The sequence below is a fragment of the Salvelinus namaycush genome, chromosome 41, assembly GCF_016432855.1.
Source record: "Salvelinus namaycush isolate Seneca chromosome 41, SaNama_1.0, whole genome shotgun sequence".
NCBI lineage: Eukaryota > Metazoa > Chordata > Actinopteri > Salmoniformes > Salmonidae > Salvelinus > Salvelinus namaycush.
In genome coordinates, this window is record NC_052347.1 from 5,047,045 (window position 1) to 5,060,100 (window position 13,056).

Genomic DNA, 13,056 nt, shown 5'->3' on the forward strand with positions numbered 1-13,056 from the left:
TTCTACGTGGCCAACGTGAGTAAAACATTTAAACGTGTTAACCCTCGCAAGGCTGCCGGCCCAGACGGCATCCCTAGCCGCGTCCTCAGAGCATGCGCAGACCAGCTGGCTGGTGTGTTTACGGACATATTCAACCAATCCCTATCCCAGTCTGTTGTTCCCACATGCTTCAAGATGGCTCCATTGTCCCTGTTCCCAAGAAAGCTAAGGTAACTGAGCTAAACGACTATCGCCCTGTAGCACTCACTTCCGTCATCATGAAGTGCTTTGAGAGACTAGTCAAGGACCATATCACCTCCACCCTACCTGATAACCTAGACCCACTCCAATTTGCTTACCGCCCCAATAGGTCCACTGACGATGCAATCGCCATCACACTGCACACTGCCCTATCCCATCTGGACAAGAGAAATACCTATGTAAGAATGCTGTTCATTGACTACATCTCAGCATTTAACACCATAGTACCCTTCCAAACTCGTCATTAGGGTCGAGACCCTGGGTCTCAACCCCGCCCTGTGCAACTGGGTCCTGAACGTTGATGGGCCGCCCCCCAGGTGGTGAAGATAGGAAACATCTCCACCCTGCTGATCCTCAACACTGGGGCCCCACAAGGGTGCATTCTCAGCCCTCTCCTGTACTCCCTGTTCACCCATGACTGCGTGGCCATGCACGCTTCCAACTCAATCATCAAGTTTGCAGACGACACTACAGTGGTAGGCCTGATTACCAACAACGACGAGACAGCCTACAGGGAGGAGATGAGGGCCCTCGGAGTGTGGTGTCGGGAAAATAACCTCTCACTCAACGTCAACAAAACAAAGGAGATGATCGTGGACTTCAGGAAACAGCAGAGCAGAGGGAGTTAAGTTCCTCGGCGTACACATCACGGAAAAACTGAAATGGTCCACTCACACAGACAGCGTGGTGAAGAAGGCACAACAGCGCCTCTTCAACCTCAGGAGGCTGAAGAAATTTGGCTTGTCATCTAAAACACTCACAAACTTTTACAGATGGACAACCAGGAGCATCCTGTCAGGCTGTATCAACGCCTGGTACGGCACTTGCACCGCCCTCAACCGCAAGGCTCTCCAGAGGGTAGTGCGGTCTACACAACGCATCACCGGGGGCAAACTACCTGCCCTCCAGGACACCTACAGCACCCGATGTCACCGGAAGGCCAAAAAGATCAAGGACAACCACCCGAGCCACTGCCTGTTCACCCCGCTATAATTCAGAAGGCGACGTCAGTGCAGGTCCATCAAAGCTATCACTAGTCACTTTAAATAACACCACTTTAATAATGTTTACATATCCTACATTACTCACTTCATATGTATATACTTTATTCTACACTGCATCTTGCATATGCCGCACGCCATCGCTCATTCATATATTTATATGTACATATTCATCCCTTTACATTTGTGTGTATTTGTGTGTATAAGGTAGTTGTTGTGAATTTGTTAGATTACTTGTTACATTTTACTGCATAGTCGTAATAGCACAAGCATTTCTCTACACTCGCATTAACAACTGCTAACCATGTGTATGTGACCAATACAATTTGATTTGAGGGATGTAAACAAATTTGTGCACAAAATTAGAGATCAGCTTTTTGTGCATATGGTAAATTCGGGGATATTTTATTTCAGCTCATGAAACCTACATGTTGCGTTTATTTTTGTATGGTATAAATCAGCTCAAAACAAAAGCACGTGGAGTAATGAGTAGGATTCTGTTTTCACTTGCAAAAGTGATTGCTTTTGAAAGCGTTGTATCTGCCTTCCACATGAAAACTAGTTTGAAAATTCAAACGTATATTTTATGAAAAAGAGATTATGCTGCCTTGTTGACAACATAAGGGAGTGGCGCAGATTGTTGTTCGATTTGAGCTGGCCGCTCCTCTTCCCTCACTGGCTTCGCCTGGTGAAGTGATGGCCCATAGGCAAGTTCAAACCGGGCCATCTTATTCGACTGCTGCCACCGATTGAACATAGACTCCAAAGAACATATCACTTGGTCATGCATTACATAAATGTGTTGACAGGACAGAAAATGATACCATTACATACCTCACCCGTATTTCACATTAAAATAGTGGACAGTGAAAACATTCATATTTTTTTATTTAAAAAAAAGTCAAAACCACAACAGTGTCATGAGCAAGTTAAATACTAAAGCAATTGTGCAAAAACTGAAAAGGTATCCCAAAGTACAAAATACGGTATCGTTTCCCCGCACAGAAAATTCATACAAGATGTTAGTTTGATGCAAGTATTTGCATTGTCAATGAGAAATGCAGTGAATATACAGTCAAAAGTTAAGACACACCTACTCACTCAAGGGTTTGACTTTCTTGTTACTATTTTCCTTCAAACTTTGCTTTCGTCAAAGAATCCTCCATTTGCAGCAATTACAGTCTTGCAGACCTTCGGCATTCTAGTTGTCAATTTGTTGAGGTAATCTGAAGAGATTTCACCCCATGCTCCCTGATGCACCTCCCACAAGTTGGATTGGCTTGATGGGCACTTCTTACATACCATACGGTCAAGCTGCTCCCACAACAGCTCAATAGGGTTGAGATCCGGTGACTGTGCTGGCCACCCCATTATAAACAGAATACCAGCTAACTGCTTCTTCCCTAAATAGTTCTTGCATAGTTTGGAGCTGTGCTTTGGGTCATTGTCCTGTTATAGGAGGAAATGCGCTCCAATTAAGCGCCGTCCACAGGGTATGGCATGGTGTTGCAAAATGGAGTGATAGCCTTCCTTCTTCAAGATCCCTTTTACCCTGTACAAATCTCCCACTTTACCATCACCAAAGCACCCCAGACAATCACATTGCCTCCACCATGCTTGACAGATGGCGTCAAGCACTCCTCCAGCATCTTTTCTGCATCTCACGTTCTTCTTTGTGATCCGAACACCTCAAACTTAGATTCTTTTGTCCATAACACTTTTTTCTAATCTTCCTGTCCAGTGTGTGTTCTTTTGCCCATCTTAATCTTTTCTTATTATCGGCCAGTCTGACATATGGCTTTTTCTTTGCAATTCTGCCTAGAAGGCCAGCATCCCTGAGTCGCCTCTTCACTGTTGACGTTGAGACTGGTGTTTTGCGGGTACTATTTAATGAAGCTGCCAGTTGAGGACTAGACACTAATGTACTTGTCCTCTTGCTCAGTTGTGCTCCGGGGCCTCCCTCTCCTATTCTAGTTAGAGCCAGTTTGTGCTGTTCTGTGACGGGAGTAGTACACAGCATTGTACGAGATCTTCAGTTTCTTGGCAATTTCTCGCATGGAATAGCCTTCATTTCTCAGAACAAGAATAGACTGACGAGTTTCATAAGAAAGTTATTTGTTTCTGGCCATTTTAAGCCTGTAATCAAACCCGCAAGTGCCGATGCTCCAGACACTCAACTAGTCTAAAGGCCAGTTTTATTGCTTCTTTAATCAGAACAACAGTTTTCAGCTGTGCTAACATAATTGCAAAAGGGTTTTCTAATGATCAATTAGTCTTTTGAAATGATAAACTTGGATTAGCTAACAAAACGTGTCATTGGAACACAGGAGTGGTGGTTGCTGATAATGGGCCGCTGTACGCCTATGTAGATATTCCATTACAAATCAGCCGTTTCCAGCTACAAAAGTCATTTACAACATTAACAATGTCTACACTGTATTTCTGATCAATTTGATGTTATTTTAAATGGACAAAAAAAGGTGTTTTTCTTTCAAAAACAAGGACATTTCTAAGTGACCCCAAACTTTTGAACGGTAGTGTAACTCTGGGTCTTCCTTTCCTGTGGCGGTCCTCATGAGCCAGTTTCATCATAGAACTTGATGGTTTTTGCGACTGCACTTGAAGAAACTTTCAGTTTTTGAAACTTTCCAGATTGACTGACCTTAATGTCTTAAAGTAATGATGGACTGTCGTTTCTCTTTGCTTATCTGAGCAAATCTTGCCAAAATATGAACTTGGTCTTTTACCAAATAGGGCTATCTTCTGTATACCACCCCTACCTTGTCACAACACGATTGGCTCAAACGCATTAAGGAAATAAATTCCTCAAATTAACAAGGCACACATGTTAATTGAAATGCATTCCAGGTGACAACCTCATGAAGCTGGTTGAGAGAATGCCAAGTGTGTGCAAAGGGTGGCTACTTTGAAGAATCTCAAAAAAAAAAAAGATTTGTTTTACACTTTTTTTGGTTACTACACGATTCCATATATGTTATTTCATAGTTTTGATGTCTTCACTATTATTCTACAATGTAGAAAATAGTAAAAATAACAAAAAACCCTTGAATGAGTAGGTGTCCAAACTTTTAACTGGTACTGTATAATGAAGGTATAACACACCAGTGTTCCATCAGCATTGTTTAGTTCATTCTGACATACTTTTTATTTTGGGGAAAATTCAGAACATAGTAAAGGACGTGCTCTGTGAAGGATGGCTATGATAAAATTGCAATCCAAAAAATACAAATAAAAAGGTAAGTCTGTGGGGTGAGTTCAATTCATGTGTAGACCTTTGCCTTCTGTCAGGAGGGCATGTGGAGCCGTGATAAAAGTTCAAGCACTTTTGATCCCTTGCCACTGGGGGAGTCATGGTTATCTCGTGGGGTCATCTCCAGCCCATAGAGGTGCTCAAGGAAGCTATACAAGGAGGCTAGCTGATCTGGGTACCCCAGTTCAAACACACGCAGAAGCTTGAAAAGCTTGTCCAGTGCATTGCTCAGGCCCTCCTGAGGTAGAGGGATTGCCATCCTATCAACGGGGAACACGATGCAAAGCTGCCGGCCAGGGGCCTCCAGGGGCCCCACGCTCACTATGTAGGGCTGAGCAGGGGAGGCAGACTCTGGGCCCTCCAAGGAGGTAGGGTCACAGAATAAGGAGGACACCTCGGTGTCCATCTGTAGAGGAACAAAGGAGGAAAGGTCTTTCAAAGGGGTTCTTCAATTACATTCCTTCAAAAAGTTATTGTTACCCTTCTAAAGTTGCCAACAAGTTCCTTCTAAAACTCCCCTAGTTCACAAACTGTTAATCTATATAGCAAAGAGGAAATGTCTGAGTTTATTACTCAGTCTGACCAGGAATTATAAAACATTTTATAAACTGTTGCTCACCGGTACAATGTCCACCAGATACCGAATGGCCTGCCTGACACTGCTCCTGGAGGGCAAGGAGGCTCTACTGGTGTTTGTTGGTGGTAGTACATAGATCAGGACCTTCAGCATAGTCAGGGTGTAGGAGTCTGCAGAGGAATCAGAGGGGAACAAATACGTGAAACTTGGCATAAAACAACTCAAACAGAACACAGCAATGTACTCTGACCACTGAGTAAATCACTCAGATAATTTTCAGTCAGTCTGTCAATGGTTTATTAGGAGGTTGACTGTAAAGTGTCTATTCCATGTATACTGAACAAACAACAAATAAATGCAACATGCAACAACTTCAACGTTTTTACTGAGAAAAACTTTTTGTGTATATGGATCATTTCTGAGATTTTATATTTCATGAAACCAACACTTTAAACATGTTGCGTTTATATTTTTGTTCAGTGTAGTTAACCTCTGACCTCCTTGCTGTGTGGCAGCCAGCTGGAGAAGTGCAGAGATGTCTGGGTGTTTTTCACACTCTGCGATCTGGTACACCCTGGGCAACACGAAAGACGACCACTGGGCCAGAAAGGAGTGGCCTTTACCTGGGAACATCCTCTCAAACTCCAGGTCAATCTGAACAAAGAAACACCTTTCAGATCCCAATAATACACTTAGTCACCAATGCGTTGTTCCACTTCAAAAAGCACAAGAAAGAGGATTTTTACACCCACCGACTCAAATTGTTCTGAAATCGTTTGTTGTTTGGAAACTGATACAATCAATTCCACAAATATTCTAGTTTAAAAAATATATATTTTATCATCTGAGAAATTAAGCTAATTGATCGCATCCAAATAGGCCATTTGAATTTATAGGATTCATATCATAATCAATAAATAGACATGAGGAATCCAAAGGAATAGTCAAGTGGCCAGCGGGTGGCTTTCGACCACTTCTTGGATTCCTCATACAGTATCTTACCTCATTGTTAGGAAAAAGTTTGGTTCAAATTGGATGTTAGGTACTATAAAAATTCAGAAATATATGAATCCTATAAATAAAAGAACTGGCTATTTTGGGTACAATCAATTAGCTTAATTCCTCAGAGATTGAGTTATATATCATTAAAATAATGTTGCAGGAATGCTAACCTTGTCGGTTTCTAACTTCAGAAACAACTTCAGAACAATTTGAGATGGTGGGTGTCATACACCTGGCTGAAATGACATGGAATGAACCTAATACAAGTCTATCTGTGGCCTTTCTAGTCGAGTGAGCATCAGTGGCTTTCTCCATGAAGACTGGACTCACCGTGGCGGGTACGTCAAGAAAACGTGGATATTCGGCCAACACAGCCCTCATACTAGGCCGTGTGTTGTTGATCCACCTCCTGCGTGCGTTGAATGTGAGGTCCATAGCACCGTGGATGGCAGGCAGATTCCTGGTCAGGGGCCTGGTTTTCTTCATCAGCTCCACCCACCTCTGGGTCTCCTCGCTAGACTGGCTCTCCAGGAGCCCAGGTCCCGATCTAGGTCCAGCGGGGTCCAATAGGCCTGGCTCTGGCCGACGCCTCTTCAGCACATACTTCTTCTTGTGGTCTTCAAGGGTGCGTCGAGAGTTGCGCAGGCGCGTCTCAATGTAACCCGTACGGGACAACGGGTCGTACAAGTGTTCCTACACAGAGAGAGAGAGAACACGAAAAGACAATTGTCTGTTCAGTGAGAATTATGTAAATCCTACACTAATCAATTTACTAACTCACGATGCCATTGATGCCAGCAGAGGGTGCACAGAGCCTGAGTCCTGGGAAGAGCTCCACTATGTGCTCTGCCAGCATGGTCTTCTGAGCAGAGGTAGGGTAGCTGCAGAGAAGGACAGGAGATTAAACGTCAGAAACACTCACAAAACATTGAGTCTAAATAGAAGAGAGAAATCTCAGATTTCTCAGTCCCTTCCCCTTCTCATCCCAAACACACATACAATCAGCTCCTCACAATCCAAACTCCTCCACGATGAAGGACACAGAGAACTTGATGAGCTTTCTGCGGGACAGCTCACACAGACAGCCCTCCCTCTCGTACTCCCGCACCACCTCAGGACACAGCTGCTCCAGCCACAGGCGCAGGCGACCTACAAAGTCCTGTGGACCAGCCTCCACCTGCTCCTGCCCAAACTCACTGGCCTCCACACCACTCTGAGAATGACAGGTTTAGATAAGTTAAGGACCGAGGTTCACATTATGTCAATTAACATTTGGTGCCTAATATGTTTTATGAGATTGCGAGGTCGGCGATCGAGGACTGAGTAGATGTGCTTTACTCACATTGGTAGAATGAGGCAGAGGCAGAGCAAGGGCTTCCTCAGCCATGCAGCATCTCTCCATCTCAGGCCGCTCTGTTTTGATGTTGGCTGGGCTGAAGCAGGGGTGCAATGCATCCTGGGGCTTGGCAGCCATCTCTCCCTCCAGGGGCACAGCCACAGTCCTCAGGTCTCCTTCATGCAGCCTATGGTCATCTGCAACTGAACATTAGCAGAGAGGAGACAATGAGGAAGAGCATGAGGTAGCCTAGCAAGCCGCCTGATCTCGCGAACTTACATGAATGGTTCGCTGTACGGATATGCCATTCATGTAAGCTCGCGATATCAGGCAGCTTGCGAGGCTACATGAAAATACTGCAAGCCACGATATGGAGAGAGCCTCTCTCACTAAGGCTTTCTTTTCTCTGTAAAATTACATCACAGCCATCTTTTACTACATTGAGTCAGGACTTACAGTGAGTGGTACCTCCCCCGTCAATAAGGGCCATGTCTTCATTGTGCTCCGTCTTGTACACTCTGTTCATCAGCTCCCACTCCTCTGGGATCCCCATGCCCTGACCCTCCTCAAAGTCCACCATCACTGGCCCAGCCGACACAAGATCAAATGGGTCAGGCAGTCCAGCACAGTCCTCCACCACCTCCTGGGGATGGGGCTCCACGGTGGTCCTTTGTGATGCTTGGGAGGTCGAGCAAGTGGTCTGACCCATTGGATTCTTAATGTTGCCACGCCCACCACCCCCCCTCGGTCCTGTGTTACAGAATGCCTCTGAAGACCCAGCCTGCACCCTCCAGTCACCCCCGCTGGGGGCTTCTAACCTCTGCTTCAGTCCCAGGGTGTCCTGGTCCCTCTGGGTCACTGAGGAGAGTCCCTGCTGCTGGTCCCCTTGGAGCCCGGTTAACAGACGCACAGTCTCACACAGCACAGACTCCACTGCTGTACGCACTGCCTCCTCAATGGCCCCACCCAGTCTGTCCCTCAGGAAGCTGATGGACAACTGGACATCCATCTTGGCACAGCTCTACCTGGCTGCCTCTGTGACTTTAGACACCAACTTCAGGTTCGGGCTCTATGGGGTGGTATGTAGCTAGTCTATTCAAAAACCACCAAACCTGGGTATTGTCAAAGATTCTCTAGTATAAGTTATTGCTTAAGTTCTTCCTCTCTGATAATTGACATGACCACATCTCTAAGCCTCTCTCACTTGGAGCGTCAACCAGAGATACACACGGAGTAATATGAATTTGACTAAGAACAATCATATTAGCTCTTCACCCTAAAACTACAGATGACATTGGTTTTTGGGTTACCAAGATAACATAGCTAGCTAAGCTGGATCACTAACTAGTAACATTACTACCATATTATGCGGAAGACACATTTCGGTTGAATAGAATGAGTTTTGCAACTGACTAGGTATCCCATTATGATTGCTAGCAACAAAACAAGCTCCCTAGCTAGCTAATCATTTCCTACAAGCCATCTCTGTAAATTAACAGATTCATTCAACTAGTTAACGTCACCAACATTTCACAGCAAATTATCAAAACAATACTTGAAGTCTACGCGGGATTGGGACTTTAAACCAAAGCTACAGTGCGTAAAACATTAATATATAAATATTTGAAGCGTTGTAGCTAGCTAGCTAGCTATCATTTCTAGCTAGCTATCGTCCCCTAAATAAAACGTCATCAGCAAGAGGCATCATGCTTCATAGAAGAGAACGGTGTGAAGACAGTCAGTGTACAGAGATTTGACTATAATTATTCAGCAGTGATGTTGCCAATGATCGAGCCAAATGAATTGTTCATATTGAAATAGTTGATGTCATACATTTCACAGAACATTCGCCTGGACACTGCAGAGAGGAAATGTCATGAAGATAATTGTTTCCCCAGACTCGATCCCTTTGCTTTTAATGGATGAATATAAAAAGCCCCCTGACAGGGTTGAAAGAGTTGACAAAATACACTAAACAAAAATATAAACGCAACATGTAAAGTGTTGAGCCCCAAAATAATTTCTATATGGACAAAATTATTATTTCTCTCAAATGTTGTGCTCAAATTTGTTTACATCTCTGTTAGTGAGTATTTTCCTTTGCCAAGATAATCCATCCACTTTACAGGTGTGGCATATCAAGAAGCTGGTGCACCTTGTGCTGGGGACAATAAAAGGCTGTTTTGTCACACAACACAATGCCACAGATGTTTCAAGTTGAGGGAATGTGCAATTGGCATGCTGACTGCAGGAACGTCCACCAGATCTGTTGCCAGAGGATTGAACGTTAATTTCTCTACCATAAGCTGCCTCCAACGTCGTTTTAGAGAACTTGGCAGTACGGCCAACCAGCCTCACAACCACAGGCCACGTGCATGTCGTTGTGTGGGCAAGCGGTTTACTGATTTCAACATTGTGAACAGAGTGCCCCATGGTGGCAGTGGGGTTATGGTATGAGCAGGCATAACCTATGGATAATGAACACAATTGCATTTTATCAATGTCAATTTGAATACACAGAGATGCACAGAGATACCGTGACGAGATCCATTGTTGTGCCATTCATCCGCCGCCATCACCTCATGTTTCAGCATAATGCCCGGCCCCAAGTCGCAAGGGCCTATACATAAGTTCTGGAAGCCTGCATACTCACCAAACATGTCACCCATTAAGCATGTGTGGGATGCTCTGGATCGACTTGTACAACCGCATGTTCCAGTTCCCGCCAATATCCAGCAACTTCGCACAGCCATTGAAGAGGAGTGGGACAACATTCCACAATCAACAGCCTGATCAACTCTGTGCGAAGATGTGTCGCGCTGCATGAGGAAAATGGTGGTCACACCAGATACTGACTGGTTTCCTGATCCACGCGCTTACCCCCCTTTTTTAAGGTATTTGTCATGTGAAATCCATGTGCTCTTTTCAGCGTCGAGGCAGGACAAATCTGTGAAGTAAAGAGCCACCGATGCTGCCAACCCTCTCTGCAAGAAAGTCCTTGGAAAACAATAGTATGCTCAAGAGCTGAAGATGTTAAAAGACAAAAACAAATCTTTCATTACCCCAGGACACTACAACAGGTGACTATCCCAGAAAAATAAAGAAGAGGAGTAAGAGGAGATCTTTTGTTTTAAGATGATCCATTTTAGACTGTACCTGCTCCTTCTCGCTGTTGATGATGACCAGGTCTCCTTCCAGAGCCTGACAGTGCCCCCTGCTGACTTCCCAAGTCGTGCTCTACTCAGAGAAGGTGTAGAACCCTCAAACTGGACTCTGGACCTCGAAGCCATTTCCAAGGCATTTGTTCATTGTTGCCCTCTAAATCGGGGACTGATTTAGACCTGGGACACCTGGTGGGTGCACTTAATTATCAGGTACAACAGAAAACCGAACCTCATAGGGTAAGAGTCGAATAGCCCTGGTGTTTTATTTATTTTATCTTTATTTAACTAGGCAAGTCAGTTAAGAACAAATTCTTATTTTCAATGACGGCCTAGGAACAGTGGGTTAACTGCCTTGTTCAGGGGCAGAACGACAGATTTTTAACTTGTCAGCTCGGGGATTCGATCTTGCAACCTTTTGGTTACTAGTCCAACGCTCTAACCACTAGGCTACCTGGTGTAGAAGCTGCAGGCCCTCGTTCTGTCGCACCTGGACTACTGTTCAGTCGTGTGGTCAGGTGCAAGAAAGAGGGACTTAGGAAAATTGCAAATAGCTCGGAACAGGGCAGCACAGCTGGCCATTGGATGTACACAGAGAACTAACAATAATATGCATGTCAATCTGTCCTGGCACAAAGTGGAGGAGAGATTGACTTCATCACTACTTGTATTTGTGAGCGGTATTAACTTGTTGAATGCACCAAGCTGTCTGCTTGAACTACTGGCACACAGCTCAGACACCCATTCATACCCCAAAAGACATGCCACCAGAGGTCTCTCCACAGTCCCCAAGTCCAGAACAGAATATGGCAGACGCACAGTAGTACATAGAGCCATGACTACATGGAACCCTATTCCTCATCAAGTAACTCATGAGTAAAAATAGATTTAAAAAACATAAAAATACACCTTATTGAACAGCGGGGACTGTGAAGCAACACAAACACATGCACACACACGATAACATACGCACTATACACACACACGTACATGGATTTTGTGTAGTAGATATGTGGTAGTGGAGTAGGGGCCTGAAGGGAACACACACTTAGTGTGTTGTGAAATCTGTTGTGAATGTATTGTAATGTTTCAAAAAAAAATGTATAGGTGCCTTAGTTTTGCTGGACCAGAGGAAGATTAATGTGGATCCATAATAAAAAAAAAGGCAAAATAGTAAGAAGAGGGGAGAGGGCCTATTTCTCAGAGCAAAAGAACAACACTATGGATGATGTGCAGATTATAACTTTACATTTTCCACAGCCCTGCTCTTGTTGCTGAATGCATCACCTTTGTTGCCGACTTTGTTTAAAATGTAGAAAAATAGCCGTTTGTTTAGGTACCAAAATGAACACTAAGAAATAAATGAAATAATCTTACAGGACACAAGGGAGGGAGAAAACAAATAGACTTACCTTTGTCTGAGCAATTCCTAACTGGCTTTATATCACACTTCACTGGCAGACTGCCAGGCATAGGTTACTTCTATGAACTGTCAAATACACCACTCAATTGCCCTTAAAATGATGTTCATTAAAGTGACTCGACCATAGTTGCGAGACATGGAGAGGAAACCAGTGATTGATAAGGCCTTCACACTAGTAGGCAAAACACACAACCCCTTTTTGAATTTCATCCAATATATTCCATCTAAAACGTGTGACATTGTTTCGTTCACGCAATGCTATAATGGTGGGGAATATTCACAGTAATAGGTAAGTATACAGTTGGTCAACAGAAATAAGGCGTAGAGAATGGAGACAGGAACAGGATGTCTTCTTTTTTTATCTGTACAATGCAAACAAAATATTAGGTTAAGTATAAATAACAAATGTGTATGACACAGGTAGGCATACACTGTTCATCTTTAACATTAATCCACCCAAGAGTTGCACTTACCTCTACGTAGCCCCCCTGGTCTCTCTCTCGGGCCTGTTAATATCCATCTCCAGATTGTTACTCTATATGCTGGAGTCCACGTCCATTCTTTCCATGATACTGATACAAGGACAAGGGTTGGTTGGTGAGGAAGGTAGGATGCTTCATAACTGAGAGGGAGGAAGGGGGGGGGGGGGGGGTTTACAACACTACAATTACGTCGTCATTGATATTTTTCACCATGTCCTTATTAGGAATGATTCTCATGTTGTAGTAATGTGTTCTAACCATCTAATTTATTAAAAACCTAAAGATATTGGAAAGACAATTTAAAGGGAAACTGATGATTTTTAGTTCTGTGGATCGTGATAACTAACAATGAGGGAATGTATTTATATTTTCAACTTTGTTTTCAGTATTTTTTTTATATATGTATATCTGGTCAACTCTTTACACATTTGATATTTGTTCAGTTTCAACAGATCATGTGAAACAGTCAAAGATAGAGAAAAAGAGAAAAGTTGAAAAGGCCATAACATAACCTACCTGCATAGTAATATAAAGTCTAAAAAGGTCCTCTTTCTTCTTTATGC

At 43.7% G+C, this 13,056-nt stretch overlaps 1 protein-coding gene across 1 annotated transcript; it reads right to left on the reverse strand.

Moving 5' to 3' along the window:
• Positions 1-4,296: 4,296 nt before the first annotated feature.
• Positions 4,297-9,097, reverse strand: LOC120034481. The gene is made up of 8 exons (XM_038981062.1): positions 7,884-9,097; positions 7,434-7,630; positions 7,105-7,304; positions 6,873-6,972; positions 6,422-6,784; positions 5,587-5,743; positions 5,132-5,259; positions 4,297-4,918 (listed from the first exon to the last, which is right to left on the reverse strand). Exons 1-8 carry the CDS (start codon positions 8,434-8,436, stop codon positions 4,547-4,549), a joined length of 2,070 nt encoding a protein of 689 aa, XP_038836990.1. The 5' UTR covers positions 8,437-9,097; the 3' UTR covers positions 4,297-4,546.
• Between the last annotated feature and the right edge of the window lie 3,959 nt (positions 9,098-13,056).

Excerpts from the sequence above, each read along its gene's own strand:
- LOC120034481 (XM_038981062.1), bottom strand. The coding sequence starts at position 8,436 with ATGGATGTCCAGTTGTCCATCAGCTTCCTGAGGGACAGACTGGGTGGG. Across the intron at positions 6,973-7,104 it reads ATCGTGGAGGAGTTTGGATT|CTACCCTACCTCTGCTCAGA; the intron begins GTGAGGAGCTGA and ends CCTTCTCTGCAG. Across the intron at positions 4,919-5,131 it reads ATCTGGTGGACATTGTACCG|ATGGACACCGAGGTGTCCTC; the intron begins GTGAGCAACAGT and ends GTTCCTCTACAG.